The sequence below is a fragment of the Schistocerca serialis genome, chromosome 10 (assembly GCF_023864345.2).
Source record: "Schistocerca serialis cubense isolate TAMUIC-IGC-003099 chromosome 10, iqSchSeri2.2, whole genome shotgun sequence".
NCBI classification, from domain to species: domain Eukaryota; kingdom Metazoa; phylum Arthropoda; class Insecta; order Orthoptera; family Acrididae; genus Schistocerca; species Schistocerca serialis.
In genome coordinates, this window is record NC_064647.1 from 61,236,610 (window position 1) to 61,253,750 (window position 17,141).

General features: G+C 43.2%; 1 protein-coding gene across 2 annotated transcripts in view; it reads right to left on the reverse strand.

Annotated features, from left to right (window-relative positions):
• Nucleotides 1-16,441: 16,441 nt before the first annotated feature.
• LOC126424752 (replication protein A 70 kDa DNA-binding subunit-like) overlaps nt 16,442-17,141 on the reverse strand; it is a 415,354-nt gene continuing 414,654 nt past the window's right edge. The window contains exon 16 of one of the 2 annotated variants that reach the window (XM_050087475.1): nt 16,442-16,812. In XM_050087475.1, the coding sequence (XP_049943432.1) occupies nt 16,702-16,812 (111 nt within the window). In that variant the 3' untranslated portion in view covers nt 16,442-16,701. The remainder of the gene's footprint in view (nt 16,813-17,141) is intronic. The other variant, XM_050087476.1, reaches the window with a different exon arrangement.

The window sequence follows — 17,141 nt, forward strand, 5'->3', positions numbered from 1 at the left end:
CGTAGTACGAACTTTGGCCAACAGATTAACCGCGCTTTTTGGATGCTACTTGCGACTCTTAGTTGCGACTTGTCACTGAAATCGCAGAAAGCAGTGCTAAATTCGACCAATAGATGGCTCACGTCTTTGAATGTGAAATACTTATTGCGACTGCTAAATGACTGAAATCGCAGTTAGATTCTGTAAAGTTGCTACTGTGATATCTGTGACTTCTCAGTCACTGTGATTTCCAACATACGCGATTTCCTGCCCACCACTACAAGACATACGGTGTCACGAGTCACGATGCTATTATTATTATTATTTGTCGTTCCGCCTAATCCGAGTTACGCGAAATGGAAGAATCCAAAACTCCGCATAAAAAGAGAGGATAGTACTTCTGTACGTATCAGAATAAATGGGAAGAAATTCATTTATGAGTTAATCCTGTAAAAGGAAACAAATCTAAAGCGTATTGCACCCTTTGCAAGCGTGAATTCAGCGTAGCACATGGTGGTAATACGGACTGTCAGCAGCACGTCAACACCGAAGGACACAAAAGCAAAATTAGGGGAAGTGACACATCTAAGATATCCAGCTATTTTGTCCAATTAGTAAAGAACAATCGCAAACTTCAGACTGCTGCCAAAACTGTAAACAAATATAGTTTTAAGTAGACCTTCATCTTATAATTGTTATGAAGACGTTTTTTGCTTGGTCCATCCAATAAAACTGTTTTAAGATTTAAATAAATTGTGTTAGGCCTATTAATTTTGTCGGGTCGAAGTCTCCCGTATTTGGACAAAAAAAATTTGGCAGCCCTAATTATAAAGCGACTGCAAAATCACTTCCATACGTCATCGTGGCGAGTGTGAAAATCATATTGTCTTCAGACTATGTACCAGCCATATTCAATATGGAAGTGGCAAACATGACATACTGGACAATAGATATGCGGCATATCACGGGAATTTTTCAACAAAGAATGAATGACGTTGTACAATATGCTACCAATCCTCAAGAAGCTAGAGCATGTGGAGCTCTCCAACACATAACCCAAGAAACGCTGCAAGCAGCTCAAGAGGCCACACCAGCAACAGGCAAAGAAAACAGAACGGGTGGGCAATGCCTGCCCCTTACCTGCTGGACGCATCAGAGAAAAGAATAATATCTTCGAAAGTGGCAGCTCGCCCACAATCTGGACACTCAGTGATTCTCACTAGGATGAGACCGAGCGAGGTGGCGCTGTGGTTAGCACACTGGACTCGCATTCGGGAGGACGACGGTTCAATCCCGTCTCCAGCCATCCTGATTTAGGTTTTCCGTGATTTCCCTAAATCGTTTCAGGCAAATGCTGGGATGGTTCCTTTGAAAGGGCACGGCCGATTTCCTTCCCCATCCTTCCCTAACCCGAGCTTGTGCTCTGTCTCTAATGACCTCGTTGTCGATGGGACGTTAAAAACAACACTAACCTAACCTAAATAACTAGGATGAGGAGGGAAATTAAAGCTGAAATGAAAGAACACATAATTCAATCATGGACAAACTTTCCAGCCCGCTGTTTGAGTATGGGACGGCATGGAAGACAAAAAGGCCACGAAAAATCCCACCACTTGTGATCGACAACAACACCATCTGTGTTCCTGACTCAAAAGCGAATGTCTTGCCTGACGTCTTCACCAGCAGTTTTGCATTGATCTCTGACCCAACGGATCCTCAATACATCGACCTCGCCACTGAGCATCTACCAATATTCCTAGCTGAAAGAGCAGAACACGATATCATAGAACCCATAACACTGCATGAAATAAAGGACCAGCTAAATTCCTCTGATCTCAAATAAAGCAGGAGGCCTGGACTTACCTACTTATCTCCTGCTAAGACACCTACCACCTGTAGCAGAGGACCATCTGGCAGTAGTAATCTTCAATCACATACTCAGCTGGGGAGATTTCTCTACAGCCTGGAAGCACATTGAGATCATCGCAATTCCAAAACCTAGCAAGGATGTGCGATCTCCAAAGAGTTGTCGACCAACAAGCCCCCTACCTGTGCTGTACCTGATACGTCTCTGGAGCCCCGCTGATACGGAACGGCTCCTCCCAGACGACCAATTCGGTTTCCGGTACGGCCAGCCGGTGCTGACCACCTACTGTGCCTAGTAGAAGACTTTATTTAAACCAGTACCATTGAGATTATTTAAGGGCCATCCTCCTCGACGTTTCATGAGCCTTCGATTCTGCACGGCAGAAAAGCCTCTTATACAAGTTACTTGTGCGAGGGGCTCCGTGTCACATGTCAAGTTACTACAACATTACCTTCAAGGAATACATTTCCACGTAAGGGCCGACAACAACGTCTCCACTCGCCATCTAATCCACGCAGGTGTCCCCCAGGGGTCTGTTCTCGTTCCACTGTCGTACATGCTCTACACGGCAGACCTACCTCAGACCGAGCAGGTGCAACTTGCTTTAACCACCGACGACACTGCTGTGTTCACTCCCAGCACGTATACCAAAGTGATGCTCTTACGACTGCACCAGACAACAGACAATCTCACCAAGTCGGCAAGGAAATGGCAACTATCATACAAAGCCTCCACAACGTAGAGTATCACAGTTATTTAGAAGGTGGTGCCAAGGACTTGCTAAATGTACTGATGTGGGACAAACCCATCGAATGGTACCCTACAGCCACGTACCTTGGCCTTGGGTTGGATAGGAGACTGGCGTAGCACCAACATGTTCTCCAAGTCAGAGGAAAGACAATCGGAAAACTGGGGGATACACCTTCTTAAAATCCGTGTCTTCTCTTCCTCGTCACCTAGACCCCACCATACACACAACTGTGGTGTTGCAAATAGTGGTGTGTATGCTGCTGTTGTATGGGACAAAACAGCAGAATGGAACATCAGATGCTGCAGACAGTACAAGTTCGCGCCGAAAAACGTGCATTGGAAGTATCTTCTTTGTATCCTAAACAAATGATTCACGAAATACCTGGGATGCCACTAACCCACGAGGGTTTCAAGAAATCAGTATGTCAATCCAAAGAAAAAACTGCAAACGCCAGCAATGCTAAAATTAGGAAATGTTATTGTCCACAAATCATTGCTTCACATTGCTCCTATACGACACAATGTACTGTCATTCTAATACAAATAGTCTTTGTCTCCCAAACTCTTCCTCTACTGCACACTGTACACAGTACTGTGAAACGTATTCATACCCTTACACATTTAGTGTTTTCTGTAGCACAATAAGGCAACCACACCGTAACCACAGAGAACACTCCCAAAATGTAATAATGCCTCACCCCTATTTCAGTGTTGGAACTACACATGATGGCAATTAATGTTCCCCAGGTACTCGCCAAACCCATGCTGCTCCATCGGATTGTCACAAGATATATTGCGATTAATCACTCCAAATGAAATGTTTTCAGTCTCCAATGTCCAAATGTCCAGTGCTGTTGTTCTTACATCACCTCAAGTATCACTTAGAATTGATTGTGGAAATGTGTGATTTACGAGGAGCTGCTCGAGCACAGTGTCCCGTTCTTTTTAACCCCTACACAGGGCTGGCTGGAGTGCTAGTAGCACTCTGGAACTGACAAGCGATTCCTTCCACTGATTCCATGCGATTTTTAGAGCCACCCTCCACAGTGCTTGGCGGTACCTGTCCATCAGTACGTGAGATTTGACTGCTCGTGGTTTACATGCGCTGTCCCTTCAACTTTCCACTTGACAGTCACACAACCAACAGTGGATGTGCGAGCTTCAGAAGGGCAGACCATATGTTCCGACAGACGGGCTGTCGAGCATTGCGCAGGGTAGTTGTAAATAACTGTATGAAATAAGCAGTAGGAATCACTCGTGAGTTCCAAAGTGCTGCCAGTGGCCCCAGCTAGCACTATGCGTAAGGAATAAAAAGAAAGGGGCACACTGGTCGAGCAGCTTTTCATAAACTACAGTTCTCTAGTTCATGTTAAGCGATATTTGAGGTGGTATAAAAAGCGATGCCACTGGCAGTGTACGACAGGAAAGAAACTCCACCCTGTAGCAATCCGATGGAAGGGCTTGGGTTTGGCGAATGCCTAGAGAATGTTACCTGCCATCATGTGTAGTGTCGACACTGAAGCGCTGGAGTGATGTTAAGGTATGGGGGTGTTTCCTGGGCTCGGTTGTGGTCACATTTTACAGCATCGTGTGCTGCGTTCCATAGAGGAACAATTCAGTGATGGTGACTGATTGTATTAGCATCACAATGGACCCTGTCAGAAACTAGCTTCTAGGAGGCAATTATTTATGGACTGAAACACTCCTAAAATGGGCTGGCCTGCCCAGAGACCCAACTGCACCCAACAGAAGACCTTTGGGGTGAGTTAGAACGTCGTCTTCATTCCAGACCCCACAATCTATATCACTACCTTATCTAGTTTCGTGTTTTGAGGAAGAATAGACTGCCACTCCTCCAAAGACATCCACACACCACATTGGAAGTGTCCCCAATAGAAGTTAAGTTGTTGTAAAGGCGAAGGGTGGACATCCCATATAAATGTCCACCAGTGGGTGTATATAAATACTTTTGATCAGGTAGTGTATGTCATGGCGATGGGCCTTTGACCATAAACGTGAAATATTTTATGGTTGTATATGCAGCCAGGACCTCTGTATAAATTGATGGCCATGAGAACTTGTTATAATTACGGAAAATTGACCCCAAGTTGACATCTGTCAAATTTCAGATATGATTTTAGTCTCTTGGGAAACAGTTATTCCAGGCAAATCAAGTAGGTGGAAACTGTAAAGTTGCATAAATTGGGATAAACTCGACTGGGCAATAGCTGAATTGTAATCACATACTGGGTGCATGGTCAACCACGTGAAATGCCTGAAAAATACGTTTCCTTGTCTCCCATTGCCTGTCCAGAGCACATCCTTACAAAGAAGCATTGCCTTTTCTGGCCTCTGATTGACTAGCTTTTGAGAAAAGACTCTCGAACAGCTTGGCAAACATATGAAACTTCCTGGCAGATTAAAACTGTGTGCCTGACCGAGACTCGAACTCGGGACCTTTGCCTTTCGTGGGCAAGTGCTCTACCGTCCTCACAGCTTTACTTCTGCCAGTATCTCGTCTCCTACCTTCCAAACTTTACAGAAGCTCTCCTGCGAACCTTGCAGAACTAGCACTCCTGAAAGAAAGGATATTGCGGAGACATGGCTTAGCCACAGCCTGGGGGATGTTTCCAGAATGAGATTTTCATTCTGCAGCGGAGTGTGCGCTGATATGAAACTTCCCGAGTTCGAGTCTCGGTCCGGCACACAGTTTTAATCTGCCAGGAAGTTTCAAATCAGCGCACACTCCGCTGCAGAGTCAAAATCTCATTCCAGCTTGGCAAACAGATTGCACAATGACATTTAATAAGAAATATTACACAATCCCTTCTAAAAACTACGTAATATTCACTGCCGATGCCCCAGCACACATTATTATAATTTTAGCGATTTACAGTGAGTGGTATCAACCTATGACTGTCCAATCTCTTCTGTGCAAGGGACACAGCAACGTAAGACGCGAGGTGTGTGGACAGGACACACACTTTAAATGACCGGGTGTTACAACTAGGTAACGTCATTATGTTTTTGGCAGTAACGTCGATTGGAGATGTTGCTCACCATTTTTTGTGGAAAAGAAACCAAGGTATTTCCATTCTCCATTGAGGTCCTATTTCAAAACTACACCCACAGAATGAGGACAAGCATCTGGGAATTTCGCCAAAAGATGCTGGAGCATCAGGATGTGCAAATATTGCAACCCACACGAGTCTCGTCTGGCACACTTCAAATACCTCCATCAGGTCTTTATTCCTCATGAGAGATGTGTAACTGTGCACTGTTGAGCCAGTCAGAACCACACGAGTGTCGCCTGAACTGTGGCAAAGTACAAAGTAGCAGCAGAAGTCCCAGGTACCGATATAATGAATGTGCATTCAGCTAGAGTAAATACTCTCTCAGAGGAGTGAACAATCTAGGAGCTGGACATCAGCTGCAGGCAGAGACCCTGCATGCCAACGAAGGTCCCTTCTGTAGCGCTGATAATGCGTTTGGTGGAATTCAGTAGAATTAGATAGCCAGCGAAGAGGCGAAAATTTCACGAAGATGATGATCGTATTCTTCTGGCAAAGAGGATTCCGCATGCACTTCAGGAATCGCCCCAGGAAAGTGTGATGAGACCGCTCGTCTTGTCTGATAGGATGAGCAGCAATCTGTGACTATTTGCTGATGCACAGTGATGTGTCACAGTTAAATGACAGTAGGAGTACAAGTGATGACTTGGATAGAACTTCTATTTGACGTGACGAGCACAGCTTGCTCCATTTGTGGAAAAATTTAAATTAAGCTAGACTAGTAGGACAATAATCCTGTAGTGTTCGAATACAGAACTAATGGTGTATTGCTAGAGTCTGGCACAACTAAGTGTGACGCTGCAAAGCAACATGAAGTGGAATGAGCATGTAAAATTGGTTGTTGTAAAAGTGAATGGTCGACTTCGATTTACTGGGAGAATTCTGCGAAAGTGTGACTCACCTATAGAACACTACTTCAACCCATTACTGAGTGCTCGAGGGTTTGGGATCCCCACTGTTGGAGTAAAGAAAGAGGTGTACAGCTAAATTTGATACTGTTAGGTCCAGTCAACACTCAAGTGTTACGCCAATGCCTTGTGAACTCAAAGGGGAATCCTTGCTCGGATGACAACAGTCTTTCCGCGAAACGCTATTGAGCAAAATTTATAGACCTGGCATTTGCGGCAGACTGCAGAACAATGCTACTGCCAACAACTGACAACTTGTGTAAGGGCTATGAAGACAAGAGAAATCAGAGAGTGGAACAGGAAAGGGAATACCAGCAGTAGTACAAGGTACCCTCTTCCCTGCACAGTCAGGTGGCTACTGGGGTACGTATGTAGGTGTAGATCAATGTAGGCACAACAGAAGTCAGCCCATTAGCACCTTATCAATAAACCACTGGAAAGTCTTTACTGTGATGCACACCCCACAAGACATGTAAGGGAATTTAAACAGCTTGAATGGTATGGAGATAGCAGTTTTCTAGGATCTGGGTATTAACCTTGACTACACCCAGCACGGAAAAACCAGTACAATCAGAAGTATGACACACAAAATTTCCAGTGTGTTGCAGTGGCTGGAGGTCTAAAATTATCTGAGCTTCCAGAGTTCTGTAAACACCACACAGCTGCCAACCAAGTGGCAGCACCCACGCACCCACATCCTTCCCAACAGCCACGCTGTGCTGCCTGAACCATTGCGTCAAATTCTTCTTTAACGATCCAGAATTTTTTTTGGATCAAGACTGTGTAGCCGAGAGGAGGTAGGAAGGTCAGCTATAGTTAATATGTGGTGCCCTATCGAGTGGGACGTGTACAGTACATCAGCTGCACAATTAATTGATGAACATCCTATGACGAGCTGCAAGATTGGGAGACAGTTTCGTACCGAATGCACAGTCCAGTCACAGCACTGAGTCACCTGGACCGTCATTCGTACTGAAGTTCGTCAGTCTGGGGCACAACAATGCCACATGTCAAGTATGAGATCATAAAAGTACAGAGAATCCACACTCTAATGGAGTGGGTGATGTTGGCGGCAACAAACCACCACTTGAAAGCTCTGCTCTTGCCTAGATTTAGATTAAATGTCATCCAGCTAAGGGGAAATCGTCTACTGTAAAGACATCAACGTTGAAGAATGGTCTGCTACCACAGATCACACATATCTCAGAGCCAGTGTCAAATTGGAAGTAAAGTGAGGTGGCCTGATCTGTCATCACTAGCTGCCACAGTTGACCAATTCGTCGTTGCTGGCAGGTGGCTGCCAGTCGTGTTTCTAGACCAGCAACACAGTGATCTATGTTGATATGCACCACCTCTGCAGTGTCTGTCATCAAATCATTCCTCTCATTCTGGCACAGACAAAGATCTTTTGTTACCGGATCCACAAGAAGCGATGTGTTTCCTTTTCCTGTGGGCTGTGAATATGGTCCTCCATCCGCTAGGCGCTCTGAAGGTCACAACCACGGAACTCATTGCAACGTTCTCTTATGACATGCAGCACGGGTTACACTATTCCTGTAAATTACATGTTGGTGATTTGTGAACACAAAGTTGGCATCCAATAGCATCCCATGTGGGTTCCACCAGGTTCAGGAAGGCGAATTTGGCTCAAATGGCTCTGAGCACTATGGGACTTAACTTCTGAGGTCATCAGTCCCCTAGAAATTAGAACTACTTAAACCTAACTAACCTAAGGAAATCACACACATCCGTGCCCGAGGCAGGATTCGAACCTGCGACCGTAGCGGTCACGCGGTTCCAGACTGGAGCACCTAGAACCACTCGGCCACTCCGGCCGGCGAAGGTGAATTTGGTGCCCGAGATATCGACGTCTGTTTTCTATCGCATTCCTCGTACCTCTGTAGTGTAGTACAAATCTGGCTTTGTGGAATGGACAGATATCCTGCTGGAAGGTCTGATCACCACTGAGGAAGACATTAAGGATAAAGGGAAGCAGATAGTTCTGCAATAATGCCCACTTTGTCCACAGCTGTTACGGTGTCTTCGATTACCACCAAAGGTATGTCCCCTGCAGTATTACATTGAGATCACAAAAGTCATGGGATACCTCCTAATATAATGTCAGACCAACTTTTGCTTCGGGTAGAGCAGCAACGCGACGTGACACGGACTCACCGAGTCGTCGGAAGTCCCCTGCAGAAATATTGATCCGAGCTGCCTCTATAGCCATCCATAATTGTGAAAGTGTTGGCTGTGTAGGATTTTATGTACGAATTGACCTATCGATTATGTCCCATAAATGCTCGATGGGATTCGTGTCAGGCGATCTGGGTGGCCAAATCGTTTCCTTGAATTGTCCAGAATGTTCCTCAAACCAATTGCAAATAATTGTTGCCCAGTGATGTGGTGCATCATTATTTGGGAACATGAAGCCAAGAAAGACTGCAAATGGTCTCCAAGTAGCTGAACATAACCATTTCCAGTCAATGTCCCATAAATGCTCGATGGGATTCGTGTCAGGCGATCTGGGTGGCCAAATCGTTTCCTTGAATTGTCCAGAATGTTCCTCAAACCAATTGCAAATAATTGTTGCCCAGTGATGTGGTGCATCATTATTTGGGAACATGAAGCCAAGAAAGACTGCAAATGGTCTCCAAGTAGCTGAACATAACCATTTCCAGTCAATGTCCCATAAATGCTCGATGGGATTCGTGTCAGGCGATCTGGGTGGCCAAATCGTTTCCTTGAATTGTCCAGAATGTTTCTCAAACCAATTGCAAATAATTGTTGCCCAGTGATGTGGTGCATCATTATTTGGGAACATGAAGCCAAGAAAGACTGCAAATGGTCTCCAAGTAGCTGAACATAACCATTTCCAGTCAATGCAGTCAATGATTGGTTCAGTTGGACCATATGACCCAGTCCATTCCACGTAAACACGGCCCATACCTTTACGCAGCCACCACCAACTTGCACAGTGCCTTGTTGACAACTTGGGGTCCACAGCTTAGTGGGGTCTGTGCCATACTCGAACCCTACTATCAGTTCTTGCTGACTGAAATCGGGACTCTTATGACCGGGCCATGGTTTTCCAGTTGTCTAGGATCCAACTGGTACGGTCACAAGCCCAGAAAAGACATTGCAGGGAATGTCGTGCTGTTAGCAAAGGCACTTCCATCAGTCGTCTGCCACCACAGTCAATTAAGGCCAAATTTCGCCGCACTGTCCTAACGGATACATTTGTCGTATGTGCCACATTGATTAAAACTGTTTGCCAATACGGGACTCGAAGCAGGGACCTTTACCTTTTGCAGGCAACTGCTCTACTGACTGAGTTATCCAATCTTGACTCACAATCTGCCCTCGTTCCTCATAGGTTTGCTTGTGCCATTATGGGTCCTACCTTAGAAGCTTCACAAAGATTCTCCTGCTTAAATTGTGTGACTAGCAATCCTGGCTTAGTCATAACCTGAAGGATCCTTTCCAGAATTATTTTTTCACTCTGCAGCAGAGTATGCCCTGATGTCAAGGTTGCTGGCAGGTCAAAACTGTGTGCTGGGCAGGACTCGAACCTGGAACCTTTGCCTTTTGCAGTCAAGTGTTCTATCAACTGAGCTATCCAAGCAGCTAATTTTCTACATCGCAAAATGGCAGATTTAAGGTTGCGAGGATGGATCATTAGTCATCCCCAAATAATTCAGTCCATAAAAGGCAAAGGTCATAATTCCGAGTCCCAGTCTGGCGAATAGGTTTGATCTGCCAGGAAGTTTCATACTGTGCACACTCCACTGCAGAGTGAAAAATTCATTCTGGTCTCATGTTATATCTTTGACATCAATGGCCGAATGTATATTGATGAAAGTAATAATGGACATCCTAGGTTTAGTAGCTTCATTGCGAGTGACAGGAATGATGCCACGTGGCCCTCAGCCTTGCAAGTCTGACGTCTGTGGAATTCAAAGGCCACAATATAACAGGCCGCAGAGCAGGCGGGAGTCATCTTCTCTTCGGGTAGCAATCTCGAGAGGATCGTCATCAGCTGTGCTACGCCACTTTCTTCTCACTGCCATTGCCGCTAGACTGAGTACGACATCATCCTGCTGTGCTGGACTGACACTGTCAGTAGTGCTCGACTACAGACTTGGAAACATCTCTTCTGCACTTGCCCGCGAAAGGCAAATTTCCCGAGTTCGAGTCTCGGTCCGGCACACAGTTTTAATCTGCCAGGAAGTTTCATCTCTTCTGCTAATTTTGGAAGCATGGGTTATGCCTTGTGGAACAATCTAAACCAGATAACATTAATACCGAGCGTCAGTAATTGCATTCTCTTCTATTGGTCCACACTAGTGTATAACCTGAGCCCCTAACTTTAGCATACAACCTGATACACTGATCGGAATTACATAAACTTTTGCACTTACTATAAACTGTGACCATTTTCTAATGTCAATGCATTGTAATTAGAAACATGTGTGTTGCAAAAAAAAAATGGTAATCCTGTTGACCACTGTTAAAAAATTTAAAAATACTATCTATACCCTCACTTTACATATATGAGATGGTGGTGTTCCTATATAGAAATCAACATACACTGGACACTTTCTATTTTGACCACAACTACAGCACTCACCACAGAGATAACTTCAAACTTACAACACATTGTTTAAAACTTTATGCCCAAACACCAGAGTATATGGGGTTAAAAATTTTCAATAAAATAAAAGGCAGTAATATATTTAAAATGGAGTGTGGTTCACTGAAAAGCTTGCTCTTTACTCTTCTGGTGGAAAAGTGTTATTATTCTGTCGATGAATTCATTAAGGACAGCTTCACAATCTGAACACAGGGATTGTATTACATGTATTATTTTATGTACATGTGTAACTGTAACTTAGAAATGTAAAATATAATGTAAACATTTATATTTCTCTTAAAAAAGTGAAAAAAGTTTCTTTTGTAAACCTTGACATGTTTCCTGTACATCAAATCAAATGATTTGAAAATTGTATGTAATGAGATGAATAAACCACATAATACACTCCTGGAAATTGAAATTAGAACACCGTGAATTCATTGTCCCAGGAAGGGGAAACTTTATTGACACATTCCTGGGGTCAGATACATCACATGATCACACTGACCGAACCACAGGCACATAGACACAGGCAACAGAGCATGCACAATGTCGGCACCAGTACAGTGTATATCCACCTTTCGCAGCAATGCAGGCTGCTATTCTCCTATGGAGACGATCGTAGAGATGCTGGATGTAGTCCTGTGGAACGGCTTGCCATGCCATTTCCACCTGGCGCCTCAGTTGGACCAGCGTTCGTGCTGGACGTGCAGACCGCGTGAGACGACGCTTCATGCAGTCCCAAACATGCTCAATGGGGGACAGATCCAGAGATCTTGCTGGCCAGGGTAGTTGACTTACACCTTCTAGAGCACGTTGGGTGGCACGGGATACATGCGGACGTGCATTGTCCTGTTGGAACAGCAAGTTCCCTTGCCGGTCTAGGAATGGTAGAACGATGGGTTCGATGACGGTTTGGATGTACCGTGCACTATTCAGTGTCCCCTCGACGATCACCAGTGGTGTACGGCCAGTGTAGGAGATCGCTCCCCACACCATGATGCCGGGTGTTGGCCCTGTGTGCCTCGGTCGTATGCAGTCCTGATTGTGGCGCTCACCTGCACGGCGCCAAACACGCATACGACCATCATTGGCACCAAGGCAGAAGTGACTCTCATCGCTGAAGACGACACGTCTCCATTCGTCCCTCCATTCACGCCTGTCGCGACACCACTGGAGGCGGGCTGCATGATGTTGGGGCGTGAGCGGAAGACGGCCTAACGGTGTGCGGGACCGTAGCCCAGCTTCATGGAGACGGTTGCGAATGGTCCTCGCCGATACCCCAGGAGCAACAGTGTCCCTAATTTGCTGGGAAGTGGCGGTGCGGTCCCCTACGGCACTGCGTAGGATCCTACGGTCTTGGCGTGCATCCGTGCGTCGCTGCGGTCCGGTCCCAGGTCGACGGGCACGTGCACCTTCCGCCGACCACTGGCAACAACATCGATGTACTATGGAGACCTCACGCCCCACGTGTTGAGCTATTCGGCGGTACGTCCAGCCGGCCTCCCGCATGCCCACTATACGCCCTCGCTCAAAGTCCGTCAGCTGCACATACAGTTCACGTCCGCGCTGTCGCGGCATGCTACCAGTGTTAAAGACTGCGATGGAGCTCCGTATGCCACGGCAAACTGTCTGACACTGACGGCGGCGGTGCACAAATGCTGCGCAGCTAGCGCCATTCGACGGCCAACACCGCGGTTCCTGGTGTGTCCGCTGTGCCGTGCGTGTGATCATTGCTTGTACAGCCCTCTCGCAGTGTCCGGAGCAAGTATGGTGGGTCTGACACACCGGTGTCAATGTGTTCTTTTTTCCATTTCCAGGAGTGTACATATCACATGTCTCTCTGAAACAGTAATTATAATAAATACAATACCATTAAACCAAAGTAACATTACTTTCAAGAACATATTCTGTCAACTGGCTTTAACTTAAAAATACTTACAAAATTTCTACAAAATTTTTGTCTTTATAAATTTGTTAATATTGGAAAAACTACCATGTAATTAAAATGTACATTGACATTTATATATTCCAACTGTTTACAATACATAGTTCCCTAAATTTTGATCTAAAAAAACATTTTGATATCTACATTCCATCCATACAAAACCTGTCACTACATGTTGTGGTAACGTGTCTGGTGTTCAAACTGTAAAAGATTTATAACTTTTAATTATAAATTCAATTATATGACCATTTAAACAATACTGTAAATCGTGCTAATTGTTACATGCCCTTTATACTTTAGCGACAGCACTTGCTGAGTTAGTCCGATTTTAGTCACAATTGAGGCGTCGGTTGTCACCGGAAATGTATATACTAATATGACTCTTTAACTGGCGTAATAAATGGAGAATAATAATCTAAAATGGTGTTCAGGTTGTGCTAAGTGGAATTACTTAATACTCAGGCAGAGTTACATTTTTCCCAAGACAAGTAAATTTTTAGAAAGTGTTCTTACTTGCACATTTCCCATTCGAACTTTTATCTCTCTTTTGGCTGTTTTTCCCGTAGTATCACCTGTAATTTTATAAAGTTCATTGTTTTCTTTGATTATGAAGTATATTATTTCCACAATTTTCTAACAGTAGGTGTTTAACACCATGACAGACACTGAACTTCTGGAACTTCAAGAATTAATGCCTTCTACTTAGTTCATTTCCTTCCAGACCCTATTTTTTTTTTTTAAACATCACAATAGAATGATTTAAGTTGTATTAATATGATAGTAGATACTGTAACCATAGAATTGTTTAGTTATTGTTGTAAGTCACAGCAGATCATGAGACTACACTCTTCCATGTAAGTCATTGCCCTCTGTGAACAGTGATTTCAAATCCCTAGCAGAATGCTCAGCATTGTGACACAAAGTGCGATGTCAGCCCCCACCCTGTATGCTAATTATTCTTTGCAAAGTGGATTTCATTCTTCAATACAAACGAATATCAGCCAAGAGACTGACCCTCCATTCAATTAAATCAAATAATCTGCAACACACTTTGTTGCGAACTAACTTGCGAGTGCTTTGAAATGAATCAGATGTTGCCTAGCTGCTAGAAACAGTGATAAAAGTAACACATTTAGGCAGCTAAACAGTTAATAAGAGAACTGTATGGCACGTTCTGCACATAGAGAGAGATGCTCCAAAATGAAATAAAAAAGAGCACTTCACACGTATCAGAATGGTTCGCAATGAAAAAATTAATAATAAACACACATAAAACAAACACTATGCATCTACACGCAGTGCAGAATAAACAGCCTTTAACTGCAACCATAGAACTGTTAGGCAAAAGACTTGAAATTGTAAATAGCACCAAATTTTTGGGAGTTTGGATCCAAGATGACCTAAGATGGCAGAAATACACACAACACCTATGTAGTACTTTTAAGATCAACATGTGAAGTACACTCAACAAATAGCAGCAGAATGATGCTCCCCCTTGATACTGCTCCTTTCTCCATTGCAAAACTTCTTGAAAGGACAGGTCAATACATTCTTGTGTATGAAGACAGATGTCACGTCATCATGGTGTGCCACCATGTTCGATGAAGCAAACACAAAAATGACAATGACCCCTTGGTTAGTCTAAATTTGGCAGCCTTTTCAGTAACATGTGCAAGTGTTTTGCCGGCACTAAAAAAGTGGAGTTTTTTTCAGTGGGTTTCTTTTTCTCTTGCCTGGGAAAATGTGTGATAAGATAAAACTGAAATTGGATGCTGTTTATAGTGGGCAATTCACTGTGACAACAGTCAGGTATTGGTTCAATAAACTTAAACACAGTGGAATTTCAACAAAGTTAAACTGTTTTTGGTAAGGACTGCTCAGGACACATTGCAGATTTGGTTACAGAAAAAATAAGTGACAAAATCAACAATGCAGCTCCCACTGATCATCAAACTGAAGTGTGGAAAGCAGCAGAAGCCATAGGTGTGTCAGGTATTGGCAATTAATTTTTTATGTACGTTGGTAATTAAAAAATTGTGTGTTCAATGGATGCTGCAAATGGAGCATTAAGTAACTGTCAATGAGACCAAGGTTTGTCACTCAAAACAATGATGTACTTCACATATACCTTTTGCCGACTTAGACATTATATTCTTTCTCTGCCTTAGACGGAGGAGGGAATCGGACTGGCTTCTTATAGATAGGGTTAAAATGGAATCAGAACTTTACTGGAATGTATTGATAGTTTTTACAACAGTGAATATAAAAATTTATAAATTGCTACAGAATTCTTGTTAGTATTAAAATATAACTGATCAGTTTGTGTGTGTGCGATGTGCTTACTTTGCTCATTTAGAAACCAGTTTGTTCACCTAAGAGCTGCAGATGCTTTTTAGCCACTGTACTTGTTTGTTACATTGATTTTAATGATTTTTTAATTACTTGACAGAATTCTGGAGGCTGAGATGAGGTTGGTCCATAGTACGGTCAGAAAGACACGGATGGATAGAATCCAAAATGTGGAAATCAGAGGAGAGTTTTATCACTTCAAGACAAAATAATCTTGCTGCAATTGACATGGTAGGGATACATATGACTCATGAATTACCAGAAGTAATGTACAATTCAAAACTCACAGATAAAGGACTAAGAGGAAGACAAAGATCAAGTACAAAAACATGGTGAAATCTGACATTGAGCAGAGAGACATCATCAAAGAGGGAGGGAAGATTAAGGACCATAATTGGAGGGGAAGCCTCAGTTACTGACCCATTGAATGACATGGGATGATGATGATGGAGAATTCCTTAGCAATTAGTGGGAAGGCAACCCTGTTAAGTTTGAATTGGCTGTGAAATCATTTACATAGCATTATCTGCCCTTTCAGAGCTAAATTCATTTTTGAAAGTAGCCTTTTTCCCAATGAAAAATTGCCCATGGTTTAGAGTCACTTTGCATCTTTACTTCTCATACCATTAATATCACATTAATTATGTATGTACACCAGTAGCAATCTCATCACTTCCAAATTATGCACTGTTTATTCATTTATCAAACTATTTTTATTACAAATTCATTACTAATGTGCATAAATTTCAGGAATCTTATTTGATTACACTATGTATACAGGGGCACGTGTACAAATATAACTTACACAGTTTTTTTATAGGAAGTTATTTATATTGCACATAATGAAACGTACATTATTACAGACATATACAAAAATGGAAAATGTTCAAAAATATGCTCCAGGCAGTATGTCCCAACAAACAGTTAATAATGGCAGTACATAATTATAAATAATGTCTACTTCTGTAAAATAAAGAAGCATCCCCTTCCCATTATGAAAGGGAAAAAATAAGAAAGCTGAAACGACATTTTGGAATGAGTGTCTCATGTCAGTTTTAAAATTATTTACAGATCTTCACAAAATCTTCATGAAGACTGTTCAATGCATGCCACATTCATATAGGCTACCATCTTAGTATATAATATGGAGAACACATTTCCTCATCATCCCACTTTGCACCAGATGTCTGCTCTACTCACCAGGCCATTCCATTGGCAGTCTTGATGTCTGGAATAATCTCCATGCAGTATTTCCTAAAATCCACTGGCTTCAGGTCTATCACTATAACCATCAGTCTGGACTTGTGCTGTAAGAAAAACTTTCCCTAAATCACAAATGGAAGAAAACAGCAGGCACAATTCATGATGATTTACATTATGCATTCCACTACACTGCTGAGATTAGTAGTTTTCTAATGGATAACTGTGTGGCAAGGATTCATTAATTTATTTTGTGAAGATGAGGCCCCACAGCTCATAAGAATTTTAAGAACACTGTTGGTTTGTATCTTCAGATGATGATCACGTCATTTATAACAGCTTACATGGCAGTATTAGAACTGTGTAAAATCCATCCTACATTACTGTTGTAAATAATGACCTATAGTACATTACACAGCCAATCATAAAATGTACC